Source organism: Pelobates fuscus, chromosome 4 (genome assembly GCF_036172605.1).
Source record: "Pelobates fuscus isolate aPelFus1 chromosome 4, aPelFus1.pri, whole genome shotgun sequence".
Lineage (NCBI taxonomy): Eukaryota > Metazoa > Chordata > Amphibia > Anura > Pelobatidae > Pelobates > Pelobates fuscus.
Window position 1 is genome coordinate 144,529,155 of NC_086320.1, and position 24,053 is coordinate 144,553,207.

The 24,053-nt window shown below is 42.0% G+C and overlaps 1 protein-coding gene across 3 annotated transcripts in view; it reads left to right on the forward strand.

Moving 5' to 3' along the window:
• The window catches only part of ATP9B (ATPase phospholipid transporting 9B (putative)), a 378,894-nt gene that overhangs the window by 282,346 nt on the left and 72,495 nt on the right, over positions 1–24,053 (forward strand). For all 3 annotated transcript variants that reach the window (XM_063451645.1, XM_063451646.1, XM_063451647.1), the window contains 2 exons: positions 1,236–1,348; positions 5,719–5,958. In XM_063451645.1, coding sequence (XP_063307715.1) covers positions 1,236–1,348; positions 5,719–5,958 — 353 coding nt within the window. The remainder of the gene's footprint in view (positions 1–1,235; positions 1,349–5,718; positions 5,959–24,053) is intronic.

Consider the following 24,053-nt stretch of genomic DNA (forward strand, 5'->3'; position numbering starts at 1 on the left):
GTTAACCTTTCTTCATAGCTGATATGTTCCATTCCTTTTATTAATTTTGTAGCCTGCCTCTGCACTTTTTCTAGTGCCATTATATCCTTCTTTAGAACAGGTGCCCAAAATTGCACAGCATATTCAATATGTGGTCTTACCAGCGATTTATAAAGAGGCAAAACGATATTCTCATCCCGAGAATAAATGCCCTTTTTCATGCATAATAATACCTTACTGGCCTTAGCCACTGCTGATTGACATTGCAATTTGTTGCATAGTTTGTTGTCTATAACAATTCCCAAGTCCTTTTCGTGTGTTGTTATCCCTAATTTGCTTCCATTAAGGGTATACGTTGCTTGTGCATTCTTTACGCCAAAATGCATAACTTTGCATTTTTCAACATTTTGCCCACGGGGTGGAGGGAAAGGTGAGTTACTTACCTAAGACTATCCCTCACACACTTTACCATCTCTTTCTGTGGGATCCCCTTTAGTTTCTGCTGCTTCATCTGCAACAAGCCCACATCACTGTTTTACTGTTTTGCATGCATGAGAGTACAACACTGATGTTTATGGAGAATCCCACAAACCGTGGGAGCTTCCATAAACAATACCTTTGACAGTGGTAGCTCCGCCTTTTTGTCATGCGTAGGAAAATACATAAGACAATGCAGTCTGTACTTTGTCTTATGATATCTTTTGACTGTGTTGAAATTTCACTGTGAATATTTCGTAAAGTTTTTGTAATAATGAAATACTCTTCTTTTTTTGGGGTGGGAGAGGGGAGTGGCATTGTTAATGACAGATGGAGCCAATTGTCTCTTTCTAATTACATGCTGTGATCTCGCACACCCTAGCATGTATTCATTTATTTGTTTTAGTTATACTTGATAATCTACGTTGTGACACTCAAAGGGTTAATTATTCTCCACATCTATAAAAAAATATATACATATATCAGCCTGTGAAACTGTGCCAATATTAATTTAGTTTGTTCATTACATTTTTACAGTAACTTTGCTGCAATACAAAAAAAGTGACCTTAAACTGTAATAAATTTATGATGTGCATACATTAGATTTATTTGTTAAGCACAAAGCAAAGCACTTACACATTCTAAATAGAGCTGTACTTGTTGCAAGCAAAATATAAGTGATAAAACTGACATTTAGAATCAAGAGGTTTCTTCAGTGATAATGATGTTCATTGCTCCCGAGAAGAACATTCAATGATTTTGAAATGTATGTCTTTCAGGAACTCTTACAAAGAATGAAATGGTGTTTAAACGTCTTCACCTTGGCACTGTGTCTTATGGCACAGATACAATGGATGAAATCCAGAATCACGTAGCAAGCTCATACTCACTGGTAAGAATGTTTAAACTCCAATTTGACATGAAAGTGTTGAAAATAACTAAAAATGATCAGTTTTGCATTGTTTGCCAACTATGTTGTACACTTAGGTTACTCTGCTCAGTCTGGCACTGGCATTAGAAAGGATTAGGAATTGCCTGGCTATAAGCCAGATATTCAATTAAAACCTGTACGTTATGACATATGCATTTATCTGTATTGCCAACACTGTCAAACAGCATTGAAAGAAGTTGCTGAGAAATTTAACTGAAGGTTCATAGAATGGACCTTTCCCTAGAAATCATAACCTTGTGTGGTTATGTGAAGAACTGCAGTTTAACCTAAATTAGAATAGGCCATTTGGCCAAAGCGTCCCTTTATCTTTCCATGTTCTGTTACCAGAATCTTGAACATAGTTTCAAATATGTCACTTTCAAAGCATAGATCATAGAACACAACTGATTTTACATATGCAAGGATTAATTAATAATGAAGAAATCTGACATACAGATGCGGTTTAGCTCAAACATATTTCTCTGCAGTTCATACTCTAAGCAATGTCACAAATTCACAATAATTTTAGTTATTATTTTTAAGTAACACTCCAGGATGGGCCTGACCCTTCATTATTACATTACATATAAAACTTAAGGAAAAATAATAATTAAAAAAAAATACTATTTTGCATTTTACTTTAAATTCATGTATCTCATGCATGTATTGTAATACTAGTCATTATGCACATATTATATCCTACAACATTTTTTATATATCTCTTTATTTGTAATTCACATTTGGTTGTAAAAAGATACTCATATTGGAATTCACTGCAAATACCAAGACTTTCCAGTCTCCACGGTGAGCTTTGAGGAAGGAACCATGAAATGACTCTGACAATCACGATACCACATTTACATTGGCGGAATAGAACTATTTTACATTTTATATTTATTTATATTTAATTTGATATACCATAGATCCCTACACATCAGTACTTTAAGGACAGCAGTGTGTTTTCTGTAAGTTGTAGTTCTTTTATAGAAAGTTGGCATTTGTACTAAAACACCCAAAACCCTCACTCTACTGCTTCATATAAGAGTGCACCTGCTTTTATGGGCAGAAGGAAGGATAGCCTCTATAAGATATTTGAGTAATGTGGTTGTCTTGGGCTGTAATGATTCAAAGTGTAAGATGTGCAGAGATACAGAAACCAATGGACTACTTGCGTTGCAACCAATACGAGGAACATATAGTGCTTGGACTGTCCCTTTTATAGACAAAACATCCTCATACATTTTAATATAATACTATAGTTATAGTATTTCAGTGTAGTCCTATTTTTCATAGATAAATAAACATGTAATAGAATATTTGTGCCAAATTGTGTGGAAAAACATTTTTAGCCATAGATAATTATGTTCAAGAACATACATATGAATGTGATCAGTTTGTGATAATGAAATGGGCTGTTTATTTTGGTTCTTTTGTTATTTTCGTTTGAGCTGGTTAGATAGTTATTCAGTTGGTTAGACAGTTATACAGTTGGTTTGCTGGTTAGACAGTTATACAGTTATGACATTGATTGGTTTCCCTTTTTGGTGTCCTTTATTATTAAAAAGACAATCTTGTATATCTACAGTAACACAAGGCACAAATCTATTATAACATGATTATATTTCCCTACTGGAAGCATTCCATGACAGAGAGCATAATCTTTAATGGAATCTGTGTGAAATTAAATTATACAAGCATCAATAAACATAACATAATTCAGAAGGAGTAAATCAGCTTAATTTATTTGTGTCTGTAATGACATCGGCGGTTGTAGAATGCAAATGCAAAGGTTCAAAGTAGGAGATGAAAAGCAGAGGAGCAGAAAAGTTAAACCCATTATTATAGAGCATTGTAATTTGATAGGCAGTGTGTTCACGGATCAGTGACTTGTTGCGTCTAGTCCAAGACAACACATGGTTCTAAAATGGGTTCCTCTCATCTTAACAGCACTTCAAGGAGTGTGGGATGTACAGCGCATGTTAACATTGCAACCTTAAATAATCCTAATAACATGCTTCATTATAAAATTGAATCATCACTTTATTTTGTGTTATGTTAAGTAGGTGTGAAAATACCATTATGTGCTCCAGTGAAGAAAGTGCAAGCTAAACGCTGTGATTATATTTTTGGTTTGCTTTTGGTCTGTAATTGAAAAGATGTTCTGTTTGTACTCTTATGACAATAGTCTTCACGGAGTTAAAAAAAATAAAATAAAGAACAAGTTTATGCCTTACTACATAGATATAATATATAATCTTATAACCCTCAGGTGAAGAAATGCCTTCAATTATTTGGGTATTGTAAGCTTTACCTGAAGAGCTACCTGCAACTGGTGGGTCTTGTAACCCTTAGCTTGGGAGCTACTTGCAACTGTTGGCTCTTGTAACCCTCAGCTGGAGAGCTACCTTAAACTGTTAGATCTTGTAACCCTCAGCTGGAGAGCTACCTGAAACTGTTGGGGCTTGTAACCCTTAGCTGGAGAGCTACCTGCAACTGTTGGGTCTTGTAATACTTAGCTGGTGAGCTACCTACAATTGTTGGGTCTTGAAAGCCTTAGCTGGAGATCTACCTGCTACTGTTGGGTCTTGTAACCCTATGCTGGGGAGCTACCTACAATTGTTGGGTCTTGTAACCCTTAGCTGGAGAGCTACCTACAACTGTTGGGTCTTGTAACCATTAGCTGTAGATATACTTACATTCTGTGCAGTCCTTAAAAAAATATTGTTTAATGAGTTTCATCAGGTTGAGCAATTATTATTATTTATATAGCGCCATCACATTCTGTAGTGCTGTACAATGGGTGGACTAACAGACATGTAATTTTAACCAGACAAATGGAAGTACAGGAACTGAGAGGTTGAGGGCCCTGCTCAATGAGCTTACATTCTAGAGGGAGTGGGGTATAGTGACAAAAAAGGGTAAAAGTAGGGGTACAAGTAGGTTGTTAGAAAAGTATTCATTGAGGGCTTAGTAGGTAATTTTTGACAGTTGCAGGAGAGGAGTCATGGGTGATTAGGGATAAAAACCTGCTAACAGTTTAATTGCTATGCTTTCTTAAAGAAGTGAGTTTTCAGTGATTTTTTGAATGAGTAGAGACTTGGTGAAAGTCTTACGGAGAAGGGAAGGGACTTACACAGAAGAGGTGCAGCCCTGGAGAAATCTTGGAGGCGAGCATTAGAGGTGGGCGTACGGACAGAGAATATACGTAGGTCTTTGGCAGAGCACAGGGGCCTCGACGGGACATACTTGTGTATTAGGGAGGATAGGTAGGTTGGAGCAGCATTATGTAGGGACTTGTAAGCAAGCACCTGAATTTTTTATTTAGCCCTATATCTAACTGGAAGCCAATGCAGGGACTGACAGAGTGGGGAGGCGTGGGAGGTGCGAGCAGGCAGGAAAAAGTAGCATTGCCGCCGCATTCATTATAGATTGCAGCAGTGCAATCTGGAAGCACGTAAGACCACTGAGAACGGTATTGCAGTAGTCAAGGCGAGAGAGAACAAGAGCATGGATCAGCACCTTGGCATCCGGGGTTAAATAGGGGCGAATGTGCTCTATGTTTTTGAGATGGAAGCGACAGGATTTGGCGATTGATTGGACATGAGGGGTGAAGGAGAGGTTGGAGTCAAAAAGAAGACCCAGGCAGCGAGTCTTCGAGGTAGAGGTGATGGTAGCGCCGTTGACTTGGAGGGAGACCGGTACGGGAGTAGTAACACTTGAGGGAGGAAAGACCAGAAGTTCTGTTTTGGACAGGTTGAGTTTAAGGAAGTGAGCAGCCATCCAGTTAGAGATTGAAGAGAGGCAGTCAGACACACGAGTCAAGGTGGGCGGAGAGAGATCAGGAGAGGACAGTTAGATTTGCGTGTCATCCGCATAGAAATGATAACAGCCAAAGGAGCTGATGAGTTTACCAAGGGAGGCAGTATAGATAGAGAACAGTAGGCGACCAAGGACAGAACCTTGGTGGACGCCGACAGAGAGTGGTTGGGGGGAAGAGGCAGAGTCAGAGTTAAAACACTGAAAGAGCGCTGGGACAGGTAGGAGGTGCACCAGGAGAGAGCAGTATCCCGTAGACCAAAATTACGGAGAATGCGAAGAAGATGTTGATGATCAACAGTGTCAAAATGCCATGTGTTGGGCCGAGTTGCACTGACAATATATTTGTTATTAGCATGAAATGAACATTCTCTGATGACGGGAATGGAATCTATTAGAAAACTGTTATTTGTTACACGTTATTCTGTAAGTATCCTGTAAATCTAAAATCTTTAAATTGCTTCTATGTTGCCATTAGTTATCTTGTAATTTGTATATATTTTTTCATGATACAGCCCCAGACGAGTAACAATATCAACTCAACACCTTCAAGAAAAGCCCAGCCGTCTGCACCTAAAGTACGCAAAACAGTGAGCAGCCGAGTCCACGAGGCAGTAAAGGCAATTGCTTTATGCCACAATGTAACACCTGTCTACGAGTCACGGGCTGGAGTAAATGGAGAAACCGAGTATGCCGAAGTGGATCAGGACTTTAGTGATGAAAATCGTACTTATCAAGCATCAAGCCCTGATGAGGTCAGTTTACATATCCTTTTGTTCTGCCTGAACAATACTTGTGTGAGGGGCAAATAAGGCCGTATAGGAAGGGGGAAATAAGTCGGTTGTGGTGTGCCGGAACCGACGTCGTGGTAGGCCTGTAATAAAAGAGGGCCCACCCATGAGGTGTAATGAAAAGTATAAATTAGAGGGAGTGGTGGGTGGGGACATGCAAATCGCTAAAAAAACGTACGTGAAGGAGGAAGGTGAGTAGGGGGTTTAAGTAGGAAACAAGCCCCTCCCACAACTGCAGGCCAATCCTTTACATTTGTGTGAGGGGCAAATAAGGCCGTATAGGAAGGGGGAAATAAGTCGGTTGTGGTGTGCCGGAACCAACGTCGTGGTAGGCCTGTAATAAAAGAGGGCAAAAATAGATGCCTGCCAGAAAAACTTAAAAACAATCAACAAAACCTTAATTGCCTAGCTGTATGGTAAATGCCGAGCGAGTAATTAGGTGCCCAGCGCTTTATCCGGCACTCTAAATTGGGCAAGGGGAAGTAAGGTCTGTTAAACGTGTTGGCCAACTAGGGAAAACTAAGTGTGGGGTAGAGAGGGTAAACTATAGACTGCATGAATAGGTGAGACTTCCTGAGACAATGCTGCAAGATGACGTGGTTGCTATGGGAAATATGTGGGACCCCAAGAAACTGTGAAAGCAGGTATAGCGGCTCGACGACTACCTGCCATGGTTACTTAGCTGAAAAAGACACTAGCGTCCCCCATTCATTATAGATTGCAGCGGTGCAAACTGGAAGCACGTAAGACCACTGAGAATCAAGGCGAGAGAGAACAAGAGCATGGATCAGCACCTTAGCATCCGGGGTTAAACAGGGGTGAATGTGCTCTATGTTTTTGAGATGGAAGCCACAGGATTTGGCAATTGATTGGACATGAGGGATGAAGGAGAGGTTGGAGTCAAAAAGAAGACCCAGGCAGCGAGTCTTCGAGGTAGAGGTGATGGTAGCGCCGTTGACTTGGAGGGAGACAGGTACAGGAGTAGTAACACTTGAGGGAGGAAAGACCAGAAGTTCTGTTTTGGACAGGTTGAGTTTAAGGAAGTGAGCAGCCATCCAGTTAGAGATTGAAGAGAGGCAGTCAGAGACACGAGTCAAGATGGGCGGAGAGAGATCAGGAGAGAACAGGTAGATTTGCCTGTCATCCGCATAGAAATGATAACGGAAGCCAAAGGAGCTGATGAGTTTACCAAGGGAGGCAGTATAGATAGAGAACAGTAGGGGACCAAGGACAGAACCTTGGGGGACGCCGACAGAGAGTGGTTGGGGGGGGAAGAGGCAGAGTCAGAGTTAAAACACTGAAAGAGCGCTGGGACAGGTAGGAGGTGCACCAGGAGAGAGCAGTATCCCGTAGACCAAAATTACGGAGAATGCGAAGAAGATGTTGATGATCAACAGTGTCAAAATGCCTGACATGGTTACTTAGCTAAAAAATACACTAGCGTCCCCCATTCGTGATTAAAAACGGTTGATCCAAAAGAATTTGCAACAAGCTAGGGAAAAATTCCTTCTTGACCCCAAAATGGCAGTCAGATTTATCCTTGGATCAAGCAGTTATTGCCCTACATTGAAGGTTGATGACGGGCATGAAATAGGTCTGATAGTGATTGAAATCATTGGATGTTGATGGGAAATCTGTAAATTGAAATTCCCGGAACCTGAAACGCCTTGAGCATGGTAATAAACTGGTATGCGGACATGAAACTGCGTGTGAATGGAAACCTGTACAACATGTGAAGTTGTAGGCTGGATAGGTAGAGTTGATGCGAGTTAGAGGTGGCAAAAAGAAAAGCGAAAAACAATTGCAAACAGCATATCCACAGTTACAGACAGTAACAGTATATGTGAGAAAGGAGCCTCAAAGGGGAAGAAGGTCCTAACACATGTGCCGCGAGTGGGAGAAAAAACAGACGTGAAAAGATGACCACAAGCTAAGAAAGCTGTCAGCCCGCGATCAGGCCCCGAAATGCAGGAAATGGTAACTGCTACGGGAGAGGCCGTAGGCAGAGCCACGTTGGAATGCGAAGAGGATGCACAGGACCGATCGTACGAAAAAAGAGGCGCCGGAAGACTGGCTCAGATCCAGCCAAAGCGGCAGATGCCGGTAACCCTAAACTGCCATCCGACACCGCTCCATAGACGACAGCAGCGAAGACAACCAGAGGGGTGAACAACGGCCCGGGTGGAAAAATATCACACCGACGCCTAGCAGCGGAGACCTGCTAGAACAAAAAGAAAAAACTCCAATGTGCGTTTGTTTTATGAAAAGTGTAAGCGTGCGGGCTGGCATACTAGCTAATGCCAAAAGGCGAAGCAATTAGAAACTAGCAGCCAGCCACAGCTAACTAAGAGGGGAGGGAAGGTAGTGTGAGAGAGGATGGAGTTGCTGAACGTGCATCGAAGACGTGAGGGTGAACGAGGAACAGAGAAACAGCCACAAGCATCTGGATGGAGGGAGAGGGGGCAACCACCGATACAGGATCCAGCCCCCCCCTTCCCCCCCCCAGAAACACCTGGGGGAAAGCCACCGGAGACCCACGGCGCAGAACGCTCAGAAATGACCGCGGACAGAACGAAACCGGCGAGGGAAAAACCGTCAGGCCAGGTAAGAAGAAACCACGAGGGAGCAGATGGCGACCGGAAATAGCGACATGTGAATCGCTAAAATCTTGTCCCTTAGTGCTCTCTCCTACCCCCCCCCCCCGCATCCCCCCCGTCCCTTGGTGCTCCCCCTGGCTCTCTCCTAGTCCCTGTCCCTTTGAGCTCTCTCTTGCCCCATTAGTGATCTCTCCTCTCCCCTCCTTAGGGGTCTCTCCTCTCCTTTGCCCCCATTGGTGGTCTCTCCTCTCCCCTACACCTCTTAGTGGTCTCTCCTCTCCCCTACACCTCTTAGTGGTCTCTCCTCTCCCCTCCCCCCCCAGTGGTCTCTCATCTCCCCTCCCCCCCAGTGGTCTTTCCTCCTCACCCCCTCCCCTAGTGGTCTACCCCCCTCACCCCTGCTCATCTCTCCTCTCTCCTACTGGTCTCTCTTCTCCCTCCCCAGTGGTCTCTCCTCTCCCTTCCCCCTTTCCCTAGTGGTCTCTCCTCTCCCCCCCTTCCCCTAGTCGTCTCTCCTCTCCCCCTCCTCCCCTAGTGGTCTCTCCTCTCCCCCTCCTCCCCTAGTGGTCTCTCCTCTCCTCCTCGTCTACCAGTGGTCTCTCCTCTCCCCCTCCTCCACTCGGGGTCTCTCCTCTTCCCCTCTTCCACTTATGGTCTCTCCTCTCCCCCTCCTCCCCTCATGGTCTCTGCTCTCTCCCCTCCCCTAGTGGTCTCTCCTCCCCTTTCCTAGTGGTCTCTCCTCTCCCACCCTCTTCTCTTAGTGGTCTCTCCCCCCCCCCTTCCCCTAGTGTTCTCTCCCCCCTCCTCCCCTAGTGGTCTCCCCACTCCTCCTCTAGTGGTCTTTCCTCTCCCCCTCCTCCCTTCGTGGTCTTTCCTCTTCCCCTCCTCCCTTTGTGGTCACTCCTCTTCCCCTCCTCCCCTCGTGGTCACTCCTCTTCCCCTCCTCCCCTAGTGGTCTCTTCTCTTCCCATCCTCCCCTAGTGGTCTCTTCTCTCCCCCCTTTCCTTGTTGACTCTCCTCTCCCCCCTTTCCTAGCTGTTCTCTTCTCTTCCCCCCACAGGTGGATTCTCCTCTCCCCTCTAGGAGGTGGTCTCTCCTTTCTTCCCCCTCTCCCCAGGTGGTCTCTCCTTCCCCCCCTCTCCCCTGGTGGTCTCTCCTCTCTCAGGAGAGCTCGTGAGCTTTTGTTTCCTGTAGTGGTTCTTGTGCTTACAGTGTCTCTTTAACCGCAATGCAAGATCAAAGGCTTTATGGGCATGTGCTTGACAATCATGATGGGTGTGATTATGAAATATTGCTGCCTAAAATCAATAAATTCTATATTATTAAAACAAAGAGTTTATATTTTATTTATGTGTTTGCTATAAAAGTTTTTTTTCTAGTGCCGGTAGAATATCCTTATAGCAGCCATTCCTCTTCTACTGAAATCACTCATTTTTCTTATAGAGTAGCATTGAGGGCACACCACACATGCACAGCAATAGCCACGGTCTACTATTCCAGTGCTCCTTATAAATAAGCATTAAAATCAATAGGAGCTTCATTGCCATAACATTGGTGTCAGAACAGAGTGACATCATTCCCTCCATTCTTATATCTGTGAATTGTTCTCCCACCCTCCCTTGCAATTCAGTCCTCGCCATAAACCTCCTATACCACTTTATGTGTAATATATTATAGTGTATTATATATTGTCTATACCAAGAATTGTTTGGCTGACACAGAGAACCAACTTGTTAAAGAGGTTTAATCTGTACATTGACTAGCATTATTTGCTGGCCTATTTTTTAGATGAAAGTGTGCTATGACAGATACACCTTACCAGTCATGTGTTCAGACACTAATGGCCCACCTTTGGCACTGCATTGCCAACTCAGTATCTGGCTGACCGCTTCACAGAAAAGTGTGGTGTCACAACCATGCATATAAGTGCATGGTTGTGGCAACCATTATACATCCATATTGTGTTCATACAGCCCTCACCCTTGCTAAACAATCCTACTTTTCCACTCTCGTTAGTTCATGCTCACGCAATCCCAACTGTCTCTTTAATATCTTCAACTCCTTTGCCAACCTCAAGCCACCCCCCAAACTAACCTTTTAGCTGAAAGCCTTCCATTCTACTTTACTGACCAGATTAAACAGTTAAGGAAAATAATTCTCCCCCTTTGCTCCTCTCTCTCGCAACCACACCTGGACTGTACCTTCCCTACCTTTCAGGTTTTCTTGCCAGCTACAGAATAGGTGGTGGCTGCGCTTCTCCTCTTGTCCCACCACCTCTCCGCTTGATCCTGTACCTTCCGACCTTATCAGATCTCTATCCCCGTGTCTTGTATCATCCTTAACACACATTCTCAACTGCTCTCTTTCATCTGGTGTTGTCCCTGCTCCCCTTTAGCATGCTACTGTCATACCTATCCTAAAAAGCCATTCCTAGACCCGTCTTCCCCTACCAACTATTGTCCCAAATCCCTGCTTCCTTTTTCCTCAAAGCTTCTATAAAGACTTGTCTTTACTTGTATGGCTCACTTCCTAAATTCCAACTCCCTCCTTGATCCTCTTCAATCTGGCTTCCGCCCCCTCCACTCTACTGAGACTGCTCTTATTAAAGTTACAAATGATCTAATCACAACTAAATCCAAAGGCCACTACTCCATACTAATGCTTCTTGACCTTTCTGCCACCTTTGACGCTGTTGATCATGTCCTCTTTCTCCAAACTCTTCAATCCCTCAGTCTCTGTGACACTGTCCTCTCATGATTCACCTCCTATCTCTCCCAACGTTCGTTCAGTGTCTCCTTTTGCAATGACACCTCCTCCCCTTGTCCTGTCATGGTTGGAGTTCCCCAAGCATCTGTTCTTGGTCCCGTTCTGTTCTCTCTTTATAATGCCTCTCTTGGTAAATTTATTAACTCCTTTGGATTACGCTAACATGCGTATGCTGACGACACCCAGATATATCTCTCCTCCCCTTATCTTTACCCAACAGTTTTACACTTACATTGTGTCACTGCTTGGCTTTCTTCAATCTCTGACTGGATGTCCTCCCGCTTTCTGAAACTCAATCTCTCTAAAACTGAGCTTCTTATTTGTCCTTCTCATAGTGCTGATCTTTCTCTGTCACTTTCCCTGCAAGTTGATGGTACTTGCATCAGTTTGTCCTTTGAAGCTTGTTGTCTTGGCATTATCTTTGAGCCTGGCCTTACCTTTGCCCCTCATATCCAGTATGTTGCTAAATCCTGTCGATTCCACCTTAAAAACATTGCCCGCATACACCCTTTTCTCATGCAAGATGCTGCCAAGGAGCTTGTTCATGTTCTGGTAATCTTTTGCATGGATTACTGTCATTATCTGCTCGTTGGTCTCCCCAGAAGCCGAACTGCCCTTCTACAATTTGTAACGAATGCTGTTGCCAGGCTGACTTTTCTCACCCGTTGCTCCTCCCATACCTCGCCCTTCAGTCGATCCTTACACTGGCTTCCTGCATACTTTAGATGTCAATTCAAGATACTAAACCTATAAAGCTTTAAACAACTCTAGCCTCTGTTACATATTTTCACTGATTCATAGATATGCCCCTTCTCGGTCTCCTTGCTCTGCAGGTGACCTTCTCCTGTCCGCTGCTCGCACCCTTACTGCTAACTCGCGCTTGCAGGATTTCTTGCGAGTGGCTCCCTTCCTATGGAATAGTCTGCTTACCCCCATCAGACTCTCCCCTAGTTTTCAATTGTTTAAGAAGTACCTCAAAACACATCTGTTCAGAAATACTTATTGACTCCCAGAGTAACTCATCTATACTTATCCATATCTGTCTCTTGCTCTCCTAAAGAGCCATACTCCACTCTCACCTCCAGTTCTGCTACTTTTCCACCTTGTTTGGTGGCTGTCACCCTTGCTGCCCTATTGTGTTTTTGTACCCCACCTCCTCTACACTGTAAGCACTTTTGAGCAGGGTCCTAATCTACCTATGGTTCCTGTGTCATTGTGTAATTGTCTCATTTATTGTAAAATTTCCCTCTTTCATAATATTGTAAAGCGCTGCGGAATTAGTTAGAGCTATATAAATACCAATAATAATAATAAAAGCCATTGCCTTATTTTCATCTTTCAATATTTTGCAGTGTTGGCGTAGTACTCCAGCTATAATAGCCTCTACGGTAAACTCGCCCTGATTAATAATTTCTTAAAATGCCACAAGATGGAAGTACATCAAAATGATCTCAGAATGTGTTTACTTAATTTTTCCATTGGGACAGTTTTGGACCTTAGGTATTTGTTACACAGTTCAAGAGCTAACTGTGCTGAGTTGCCATACTTTTGACACAGCAATGAATGCTCCTGTTTATTCCTGCAAGGAACATGTGACCATACATGTTTCATATGGTTTTTGTCTTACAAAACTCATTCCTGTCCTCCACAATGTCATCGTTCTTCTTATAGGACAAGTTCTATAAGCATATTAGTATTTTGCATGTTAAAGTTCCTTTGCAAACACTAATTAAGTAATAATGTACAGCTCTCTTTAAATATTTGCTTAGAACAGCTTGCAGTAAATATGCATACACAGTATTGCTAACTACAAGGTCTACATCATATTTTTTTAAAGAGTTCTATTGACACAAGTCATGCTGCCTGAGGAAAATAATGTGAATGGTTCATTATTTAGCTTTATTGAGCTTTCCTGCAGTCACATTGACAGATGATTCCAGTGTTTCCCAATCACCAAAGTACCATTTTAAAAGCATTTTTTATTGAATAAAGTACTTCATATATTGCACCCTAGAGCTTTATGCAAGGAAATGGTTCAATTGATGTTTTTGTTTCTTTCTTAAACCAAAAAGATCACATATCTAAACAAATTTGGTTAATAACACTCTTTTCATGGCTAGTGTTTTGTCTAACACTTATTTTAAATAATACGTCAGTTCACCTATTAAATCCTTTAAGCGCATATTGCTTCGCTTAGAAGGTTACTTCAGAAAATCATTAAACTAGTTTTTGATTTTTAAATGTAGATTTAAAATGTATGTTTTTTTAATCTACAAAATGTGTTTCTCTCTGCCCCTATTATCTTTTTTTTTTTTTTTTAACAACCCTACCCCCTTGCATGTCTCCGTGCACCCCCTTGTGCGCATCTCCTTACCCCATCACCAATTGTGTGCCTCTCGAGCTCCCAGAACCCTTTTCTGTCTTTTCGCCTTGCTCCTATCCTTTTCTGTGTCTCTTTTAGACCATCTCATCTCCTACACACCCTTGTTATAGGGTATGAGAACAGGGCTGTGTTAGCAACTCTGCATACTCTTGAGTATTCTGCAAGCAAAAAACTCTTATAAGAAAATGTGAGGGGTGCATGCAGAGCCTTTTTCATAGTCCTGCTTGGTGACACTACAGTTCAGGGCTGTGCTAGGAGGGCCTACTTTGTTAACTCCTCTCCCAGCTGTGCCCCAGCAGGATCTCAGTGTAGTGTTCTTTGTGCAGTGGTTCTGTATGTTTAACCCATCATGGTAAAACATTGGCGTTTTGTAGAAAGGGCAATGTTTGCCTTGAAGGTGTAAACACACCTCTAGTGTGTGTCATACTGAAAGCCATTCATATAGCTTTTCCGCTATACTGACTGAGTAAAACTCCATGTGCCATTGCAAAGAATTGGATTCAGTGCTTTTCTATGAGAAGCATTGGATATGCGCTCTATGTGGAGCATTGGATTGGACCAAGCCGGATGACGTCAAGCCTCCTTGATGATGTTGCAGGTGTTGGAGAGACTAGCAGTGCTAAGGGAATCTCAGCACTGGAAAAAGGTGAGTAAAAAAGAGAAAAGGCAATATTTACATTACAGCCTAGGAACACATCTAGTAGCCACTAGAGGCACTTACTGGGGCAGTGCTGCAGAGTGTGCAGCACTGACGTTCAGCGTCTCTACGCTCTGCATGGAGACGCTTTACTTTCCCCATAGAGATGCATCGACTCAATGCATCTCTATGAGGAGATGCTGATTGGCCAGGAAAGTTTTTGGCTCCACCCCGCCCCACCCCACCTCCTTCTCTGAGATCATAAAAATTTACAATTTTAGCCAGTCCAATGCTTTCCTATTCTGATGATGCTAGCCAAGGAGGCGGATTGGGGGTGGGGCCAAGCACGAAGATCCTCCCGAGCGACGCTGGAGTAAGGTGGGTAGATCACCTTTATAACAAGTAGTAAGGTGCGATTGACCATCTAAACAGTGGTTTTAGAACTACAGTGTCAGAAATACACTTTTTGTTCCTGACACTATAGTGCCCATTTATAGAGATACGTTATGCTATTAACTGTTATATAACCTGTCTGCTTACCAGCTTTGCCTGTATTCTTCTTGTTTGACCACACTTCGTTTATGCATTTATATTTTTTTGCTTTTCTTGCTTCTTTTTGCATTATCTGTCTTGTCTTTTTCAATTACAGTCCTATGGACATGAGATTTACACACACATATATGTGTCTTTTTCAATTACAGTCCTATGGACATGAGATTTACATATATATATATATATATATATATATATATATATATAATAGGGAAAAATTTATATGATCCCCTACTGTTTTTTAACGTTTGTCCACTGACAAAGAAATGATCAGTCTATAATGTTAATGGTAGGTGTATTTTAACAGTGAGAGACAGAATAACCAACATAATAATCCAGAAAAACGCATATCAAAAAAGTTATACATTGATTTGCATGTCAATGAGTGAAATAAGTATTTGATCCACTATCAATCAGCAAGATTCTGGCTCCCAGGTGTCTTTTATACAGGTAACGAGCTGAGATTAGGAGAACTCTCTTAAAGGGAGTGCTCCTAACCTCAGGTCGTTACCTGTATAAAAGACACCTGTCCACAGAAGTCAATCAGATTCCAAACCACAGAAGCAATCAATCAAACAGATTCCACCATGGCCAAGACCAAGGAGCTGTCCAAGGATGTCAGGGACAAGATTGTAGACCTGCACAAGGCTGGAATGGGCAACAAGACCATCGCCAAGCAACTTGGTGAGAAGGTGACAACAGTTGGTGCAATTATTCGCAAATGGAAGAAACAAAATAAATGTCAGTCTCCCTTGGTCTGGTGCTCCATGTAAGATCTCGCCTTGTGGAGTTTCAATGATCATGAGAACGGTGAGGAGTCAGCCCAGAACTACACTGGAGGATCTAGTCACCAATAAAACACTTGGTAACACACACCACCTTGAAGAAATGAAATCCTGAAGCGCCCTCAAGGTCCCCCTGCTCAAGAAAGCACATGTGCAGGCCCATCTGAAGTTTACCAATGAACATCTGAATGATTCAGAGGAGAACTGGGTGAAAGTGTTGTGGTCACATGAGACCAAAATCGAGCTCTTTGGCATCAACTCAACTCGCCGTGTTTGGAGGAGGAGGAATACTGCCTATGACCCTATGAACATTATCCCCACCATCAAACATGGAGGTGGAAATGTTATGCTTTGGGGGTGTTTTTCTGCTAAGGGAACAGGACAACTGCACCGCATCAAAGTGACGATGGACGGGGCCATGTATCGTCAACTCTTGGGTGAGAACCTCCTTCCCTCAGCCAGTGCATTGCAAATGGGTCGTGGATGGGTATTCAAACAATAACCCAAAACACACAGCCAAGGCAACAAAGGCGTGGTTCAAGAAGAAGCACATTAAGGTCAACATTAAGCACATTGAAGCCAGTCTCCAGACCTTAATCCCATAGAGAATCTGTTGAGGGAGCTGAAAGTTTGTGTTGCCAAACATCAGCCCTGAAACCTTAAAGGACAACTATAGGCACCCAGACCACTTCAGCTCAATGAAGTGGTCTGGGTGCCAGGTCCATCTAGGGTTAACCCTGCAGCTGTAAACATAGCAGTTTCAGAGAAACTGCTATGTTTACATATGGGTTAATCCAGCCTCTAGTGGCTGTCTCATTGACAGCCGCTAGAGGCGCTTCTTACTGTGATTTTCACAGTGAGAAGACGCCAGCGTCCATAGAAAAGCATTGAGAATGCTTTCCTTTGGACTGGCTGAATGCGCGCGCGGCTCTTGCCGCACATGTGCATTCAGTCGATGACGTCGGCAGGAGGAGGAGAGTCCCCAGCACCGAGGGAGCCCGGAGAAAGGTGAGTGTTTAACTCCCTTCAGCCCGGCAGCATTGGGACCCTGAGGGTGGGGACACCCTCAGGGCACTATAGTGGTCCTTTAATGGCTTGGAGATGATCTGCAAAGAGATGTGTGCAAACCTGGGTGACAACTACAAGAAACCTCTGACCTCTGTGATTGCCAACAAGGGTTTTGCCACCAAGTACGAAGTCAAAGGGGTCAAATACTTATTTCACTCATTTACATGCAAATCAATTTATAATTTTTTTGCGTTTTTCTGGATTTTTGTTGTTGTTGTTCTTTCTCTCACTGTTAAAATACACCTACCATTAAAATTATAGACTGATCATTTCTTTGTCAGTGGGCAAACGTTCGAAATCAGCAGGGGATTAAATACTTTTTTGCCTCACTATATATATATATATATATATATATATATATATATACACACACACACACACACACACACACACACACACACACACACACACACATAAATTTCTCATCTTCTTACCCAACCTCTGCTATTACAACTAAAATATTTAATGAGTGCCCTTTCCTCTTCTTCTTCCATTTCCACTCTGACTTTGATGGAGCTTTAAATGCAACCAATACATACACATGCTCTGCCAATCCTCTTCCTCTATCTGTAGCAAAGTAGCAATCATCCAAGATTCATCTTCATATCTGTTTATTTCACTCCTCGTTCTTTATACTCCTTAGCACTCCATTCATTCCACTATTTTAAATCTTGCCCTGCATATTACTGATATTATTCGTCACTCTGGACATTCTAATATTTTCATTCAGCTTTTCCCAGCGTTGTTTCCTTTAATCCTATCTTATGGCATTCCTTCTGTCATTGATGGTGATTAGATATTCCCCCTCCCTGTTCTGCTTCCCTGTCTCCAAACTGTCACCTCATCCACTAGGTTTCTTAAGCACTTTAATTACTCCCTGAATCTACTAAAATTCAGCCTTACTTTACCTTTGATTAAGTTTAACCAGCTAACATTATCTGTCTTGGCAACTCTACTGTTGATCCTCAATCTCCCTCTGCTTCATTTCTCTCCACTAACATAGCAACCTGTTTAGAACCTATCCACATCCAGTTTATATGTATGAACAAATCCAGAGGTATTCCAAAATGGCTGACTAGTCTGATACATTCAGAAGTGCCCCAAATATTGGAGTTTCCTTGGAGGAAGTCTCACATTGCAATTACGAGAGCCTCCCACACCATGTTGAACTTTCATATCTGTTCCCTCAGGAGCATTCGTATTTAAAAACATTGAAATTTACTTTTATGAATGAAACTGATGCAATAGAAAACAAGGCATCTACATTCTGATTTTCCCATTATTCACATTATCCCCAGCAATGCATCATCTTCTACTCTAAGCTTGTTTTTCCCAGTTATTGAAGATGTTTTTACCTTTCTTCTCACATGTTTAAAGGAACACTCCAAACCCCTAAAACACTTTAGCTTGCTGAAGTGCTTTATGTGTCAAGAGTGTGTCCTTTTTTGTTTCCTTTGGCAAAAAGTTCAGAATTCAATAGAAATGATTACTTTTATAAATTAACTTGTATAACTCCTCCTCCCAGCTGCCATTTAGACAACAGGTCCTGTTATTTCCTGCTAGTTTTAGCTTCTTCATTGAGCTGCATTGGGAAGGCTGTGATTGGACAGCCACAGAAAGTCAGGGCTTGGTTTTAAGGGAATGTCTTGCAAAGGCTGCAGAGAAGATATATATATATATATATAGTTTTCTTGGCAATTGCATTGTCACTTTAATCTGCCTCTTTCCTTCTCTTTTGCATTGGTTAAAACTTTCTTCTGATTTCTGCCCAACTTCCTCCAATCTATCCTACAAATTTACACTCCTGGAGAAATCTATGTTCTATTACCTTCGTTTTCTATCTTCTACGTGCAAACTAATTAATTACCCCACTTATACCCAACTAACTAGTGCTATCTTCTCCAAGTCAGTTATTGGTTCATTCATGTTATCATTCAAAGCTTTCTTGCTGGAGGATTCTATAATCTCCAGCAATAGCAAATTATACATTTTCTAATAACATCCGAGACATGTTAAGCTGTAAGCTATTATCCATTGCTAAAATTGCCTTGACACCTCAAATGATTGTGAACAGAATTTATGGTTATCGTTGTTCCCCTGCCTTACTGCCCCTTTCTTATCTCTAAACCCAGAATTTTTCCAGTTTAACTATATTGACCTTAAATTTGAAATTCACTGTGAATTTTAATAATTTCACTTTTGTGAACAACTCTGTTAATTTGGTCATCATTAATTACTTGTTTTATTTCGGTTTCCCATCATACAGTCCTGCAAAACATCTTTATGAATGAATGAACTATAATAATTTGGATAATGACCGTAGAAACGCCTAATTTAAAAAAAAAAAAAAAAAAACACTTGGGAATTAAAATAATTATACTGCAAATCTTTTTGAGACACAATGAGCCTTATTTAAATTAAGGGTAGATATGGGAACATTTAGATTAATAGTATTTGATAACCATACCCAGTGGTGTATTTTGGATTTGTGCTGCCCTAGGCATGACTAAATTCGGGCACCCCCAAAATCTAAATTTGCCCCCCCAATTTATGTCAAGGCCACTTTTTTGACTGACAGACACATGTCCTCATTGATACATGCACTGATATACATTCACTGACAGATACAGTCACTGGCACACACATACAGTCATTTGCACACACTGTTTAACCAACACACACTTTCACTGACAGACACACACTGACACACCCACTCACTGACAGGCACACACTCTCAGATACACATAAAATGACATACATACACTGACACACCCATTCTCACTGAAAGACACACACACACACTTTCATTCACTCACAGACACACACTGACAGCTACACTCACTCACTCACAGTAAGGTGGACAGCCCGAGAACACGAGGCAAACAAGGCATTTGTCTGGAAGCTCGGGGTGGCATTTTTTGCCCCCCTCCTCCCCCCTGAAAGTGCCGCCCTAGGCAAATGCCTTGTTTGCCTTGTTTTAAATACATCCATGACTATATCCCTATTCATTTAATAAAAACACATTTCAGCAGCAAATATCTATTCATGAAGGCATTTATTATTGTGTGGCATTGACTGTTAAAGGGACATCTCATTGAAGTAGTCTGGGTGCAGGGACCCTGTCCCCTTAACCCTGCAATGTTTATTATTGTAGTTTCTGAAAAACTGGAATAATTGCATTGCAGGGTTAAGACTGCCTCTAGTGGCTGTCAATCAGACAGCCACTAGAGGCACGTCACCTAACTGATGCTGTACGTCCTAACACTCTACGTCCTAACACTCTGCATGAGGACATCCAGTATCTGTAAAGTCTCCATAGGAAAGCATTGGCACATCGGGTGACGTCGGAGGAGGCGGATTGCTGACCCAGTGCCTGGCACTGGAATTGGATGAGTACACTAAGGGTTTTTTAACCATTACAGTACAGAGGTAGTTATAGCGCTAGGAATACAGCTTTGTATTCCTAGCACTATAGTATCCCTTTAGCTGGTAATGGAAGTGAATATGTATTTATTCTAGTACAGTGGTGATTATCTTCACAGCATCTGCTATACCAGAAGTTATCCTTCACAGTTTTGGGTAAATTGAAGCAGTGAGAATATGGCGGGCTATATGTAGGAGATAGGTAGTCAAAATGAAAGGGAGCTGCTAAGTGGAAGACATTTATAATAGAAGACAACATTTTTATTGTTTAGTAGCTGAATGAGAGGTCAAGTTAAAGTGTTTGGAGGGTAATAGTTCCTTTGCTAATGGGATATAAAGCAGATTACAATAAACTACTATTACTGTACTCCAGATTAGATTGGGTGGTATGAATAAGAGTTTCAGTTGTAGCTGGACAAAGGGATGATTTTGGCAATACAGCACAATCAAAAATTACCAATTTTATACTGAATGAATGTGATTAGAAATATCGCCCTGGGGCATCAAGCCTTGTCAATCGGGTTAATGTCCGTTTCATCAGCTGGCATTGCATATCACAGTATTGATTGTGCTTTAGGTGGGAATATTATAACTTCAGTTTGGGTCTGATTAATATTGAGACATCAAAAGTTCATTCAGGGAAACAGAGCCAGGAGGCAGTTAGATATTTGAGACTGAATCTATGGACTGAGCATATAAATGTGAGTATCTGCATACACATGACACATGCTGCAGATGTGTTAATGAGCTATCCCATTGGCATTGTGTAGAGGGTGAAATTTAATGAACCCAATACAGAGCCCTAGGCACCTCAACAGACAGGGACAGATGAAGAGGAGTTGGTACGACAAAGAACAAAAGGAAAGATAGAGAAACAAATGAGCAACAGTGTCAGATTTTGAGGATAAGTAAAATACCCTTTTGATTTGTAGGATTTATATTTAAAGATATTACTCTTCTTGTAATAGAGTAAGGAAAACACAAAAATGCATTTTTAGGATCTAGTCGTGTAAATATTTAATCTAAACCTAATAGTTTAAGCTAAGCTTTTGCCAAGTCATATAAACAAGTATCACCTAATTTACTAAGAAACAATGATGGCTAATCTTGACAGTGTAAATTTTTACAAACTACATATATTTCCTATGAAATCCTACAGTTCACCTTACTGGAGATATAATGGATAGTAACAGTTGAACATTTTGCACAACCACCATCCTTAGTGAATTAGAAATGTGACATAATTCCTAGACTATTGCGCATGGAGATTTTTTAAATTTATTTTTTAATTCTTGAATGTACCAGTATTAAAATATAGGAATCTGTTGCTGAATGCTAAATTGTAGTTACCACTTTAAAGGATAAGAGAAACTCTTCCTCTCTATAATCAGTCTCAAATCATATCAATATAGAAAGATGGTGTAGGGACACAATGAATGGTAAAACACTCTCACATTCCACTTAGTTCAGTTTAAGAAGAACATGCATTGCACATTACTCAAAGAGGACTGGGCACTGTGCGCCATAGTAGTTATTGTGCCAAAACAGCCTTGGCACCCTCTCTGGGTACACCAGGCACCGTTCTCTGCCTCAACTACTTCAGTCGGAGAGCTGGAAACTCCTACACAAGAGCTTCCAGTAGCTCTTTGGAGCTAAGCCCTGTGCAGCCAGGCTTAGTAAACAGAGATATTGGATAGCATAACATATCTCATAACAATAAATGATGGTATAGACTTGAGTAAATGGATGGTATGTTTTTTTTTTAGTTGACAATAGACTTCTCTTCTGTTGAAGCCAGAAGAATGATTACGGAAGATAGTGGTATCTGGAAAAAGAAGTAGTGACTGGAGGAGTTTTGAGAATTGTGAAAACCAGGATGAGTAATTGGCACAATGTTCAGTTGCTCTCCATTTGGTGTTAAACCAGTTTCGAGTAGTCCACGGCTGCCCGCAGCTTTACCACTGCCTAAGGCAAAGATTACACTTTTCCTTAGCCATGCCAGATTAACACTACCAATGCCAATTTCAACAACAGACAGGTGTGATAGACTTAAAGCAGTCAACTGGCACTCTCAGCTAGTCACAGTCTCCCATTGCTTTCTAGGCTGAAGCTTCCTTGTTAGCTCAAGCAGCACTGAGAAGATGAGCTGCTGGTGACTCTCACTTTAAACGGTTTAACATTGGTTTGACTACAGACACTATAACCACTTCAATGAGATGAAACGGGTACAGTGCTTATAATGTCACTTTAAGAGGAGATCACAAAGCCATTGACCACATAGTGGTTCTCTGGGCCATGTGCTATCAACCCCTACTTTCCCATTTCTTGCAACATCCACTTACTGGCATCAGAGATTATTTGATGAATAACTGGCTTTGCTATGAGCCAGTTCACCGAGCATGTGAAATTGTATAATCACTAGCTGGGACAGTGTCATCTTTCTCTTTTACAAGTGTCCATACCACTAGCCTCATTCCTGTGGAAATCCTCAATCTTTATTAATTTTAGTTACAACTTGGGATGTCTTATAATTGACTGATCAGCCACAGCATTTAAACCAATGACAGGTAAAGTGAATAGCATTGATTATGTTGTTGCAATGGCACCTGTCAAGTGGTGGGATATATATCAGGCAGCAAGGGAAAAGTAATTTCTTGTATTTCATGTATTGGAAACAGGAAAATATGCAAACAAAAAGATCTGAGTGACTTTGATAAGGGCTAAATAGTGATGGAGTGACTGGGTCAGAGCTTCTCCAAAACAGTAAGTCTTGTGGGGTATTCCCGGTATGCAGTGGTTAGTACCTACCAAAAGTAGTGCAAGAAAGGACAATCAGTGAACTGGCATTCAGGGTCATGGGCTACTAAGGCTAATCAATGTACGTGGAGAGCGAAGGCTAGCCCATCCGGTCTAATCACATAGAAGAGTTACTGTAGCTCAAATTGCTGAAAACCGTAATGCTGGGTTTGATAGAAAGATGTCTGCATACACAGTGCATTGCAGTTTGCTGTAAATGGGGCTGTCAGAGTGTCCATGATGACCCCTGTCCACCACTGAAAGCACCTTTAATGGGGAAAAGAGTGTGAGAACTGGACCATGGAGCAATGGAAGAAGGTTGATTGGTCTGATGAATCACATTTTTTTTTAAATCAGGTGAATGGCTGGGTGTATGTGTGTTGTTTAGCTGGGGAAGCAGCAGGATGCACTATGGGAAGAAGGCAGGCCGATGGAGGCAATGTTATGCTCTGGGCAATGTTCTGCTGGGAAACCTTGGGTCCTGGCATTCATGTGGATGTTACTTTGACACATAACTAAAGATTGTTGCAAACCATGTACATCCCTCTATGGCAATGTGTTCCCTGGTGAGAGTTGCCTCGGTCAGCAGGATAATGCACTCTGACACGTTATAAAAATTGTTCAGGAATGGTTTGAGGAACATGACAAAGAGTTCACGGTGTTTGGGAGGCTCCTATCGAACAGGATGCAAGTTAGCAGAGCTCCTTGTACAATTTCTAATGTTGAGCTCAAAACTCGAGAAATACTGCAGCTTTGTGTAGTTACACACACTTTGGAGACAGGGCCGGACTGGGGATACAAAGAAGCCCTGGAAAAACCTCTATGCCATCCCCGCAGTTTCTCTGAAACTGCTATGTTTATAAAAAAAAAAAGGGTCAATCCTAGATGGACCAGGCACCCAGACCACTTCATTAAGATGAAGTGGTCTGAGTGCCTATAGTGGTCCTTTAATCAACATGTTTCACGCAAGAAATCGCTGGGGACGAAGCTGCGATCTGTACATCACTACTGGATATCCAGTGGTCTCAGACCTCACTACCACTCACCCTGGC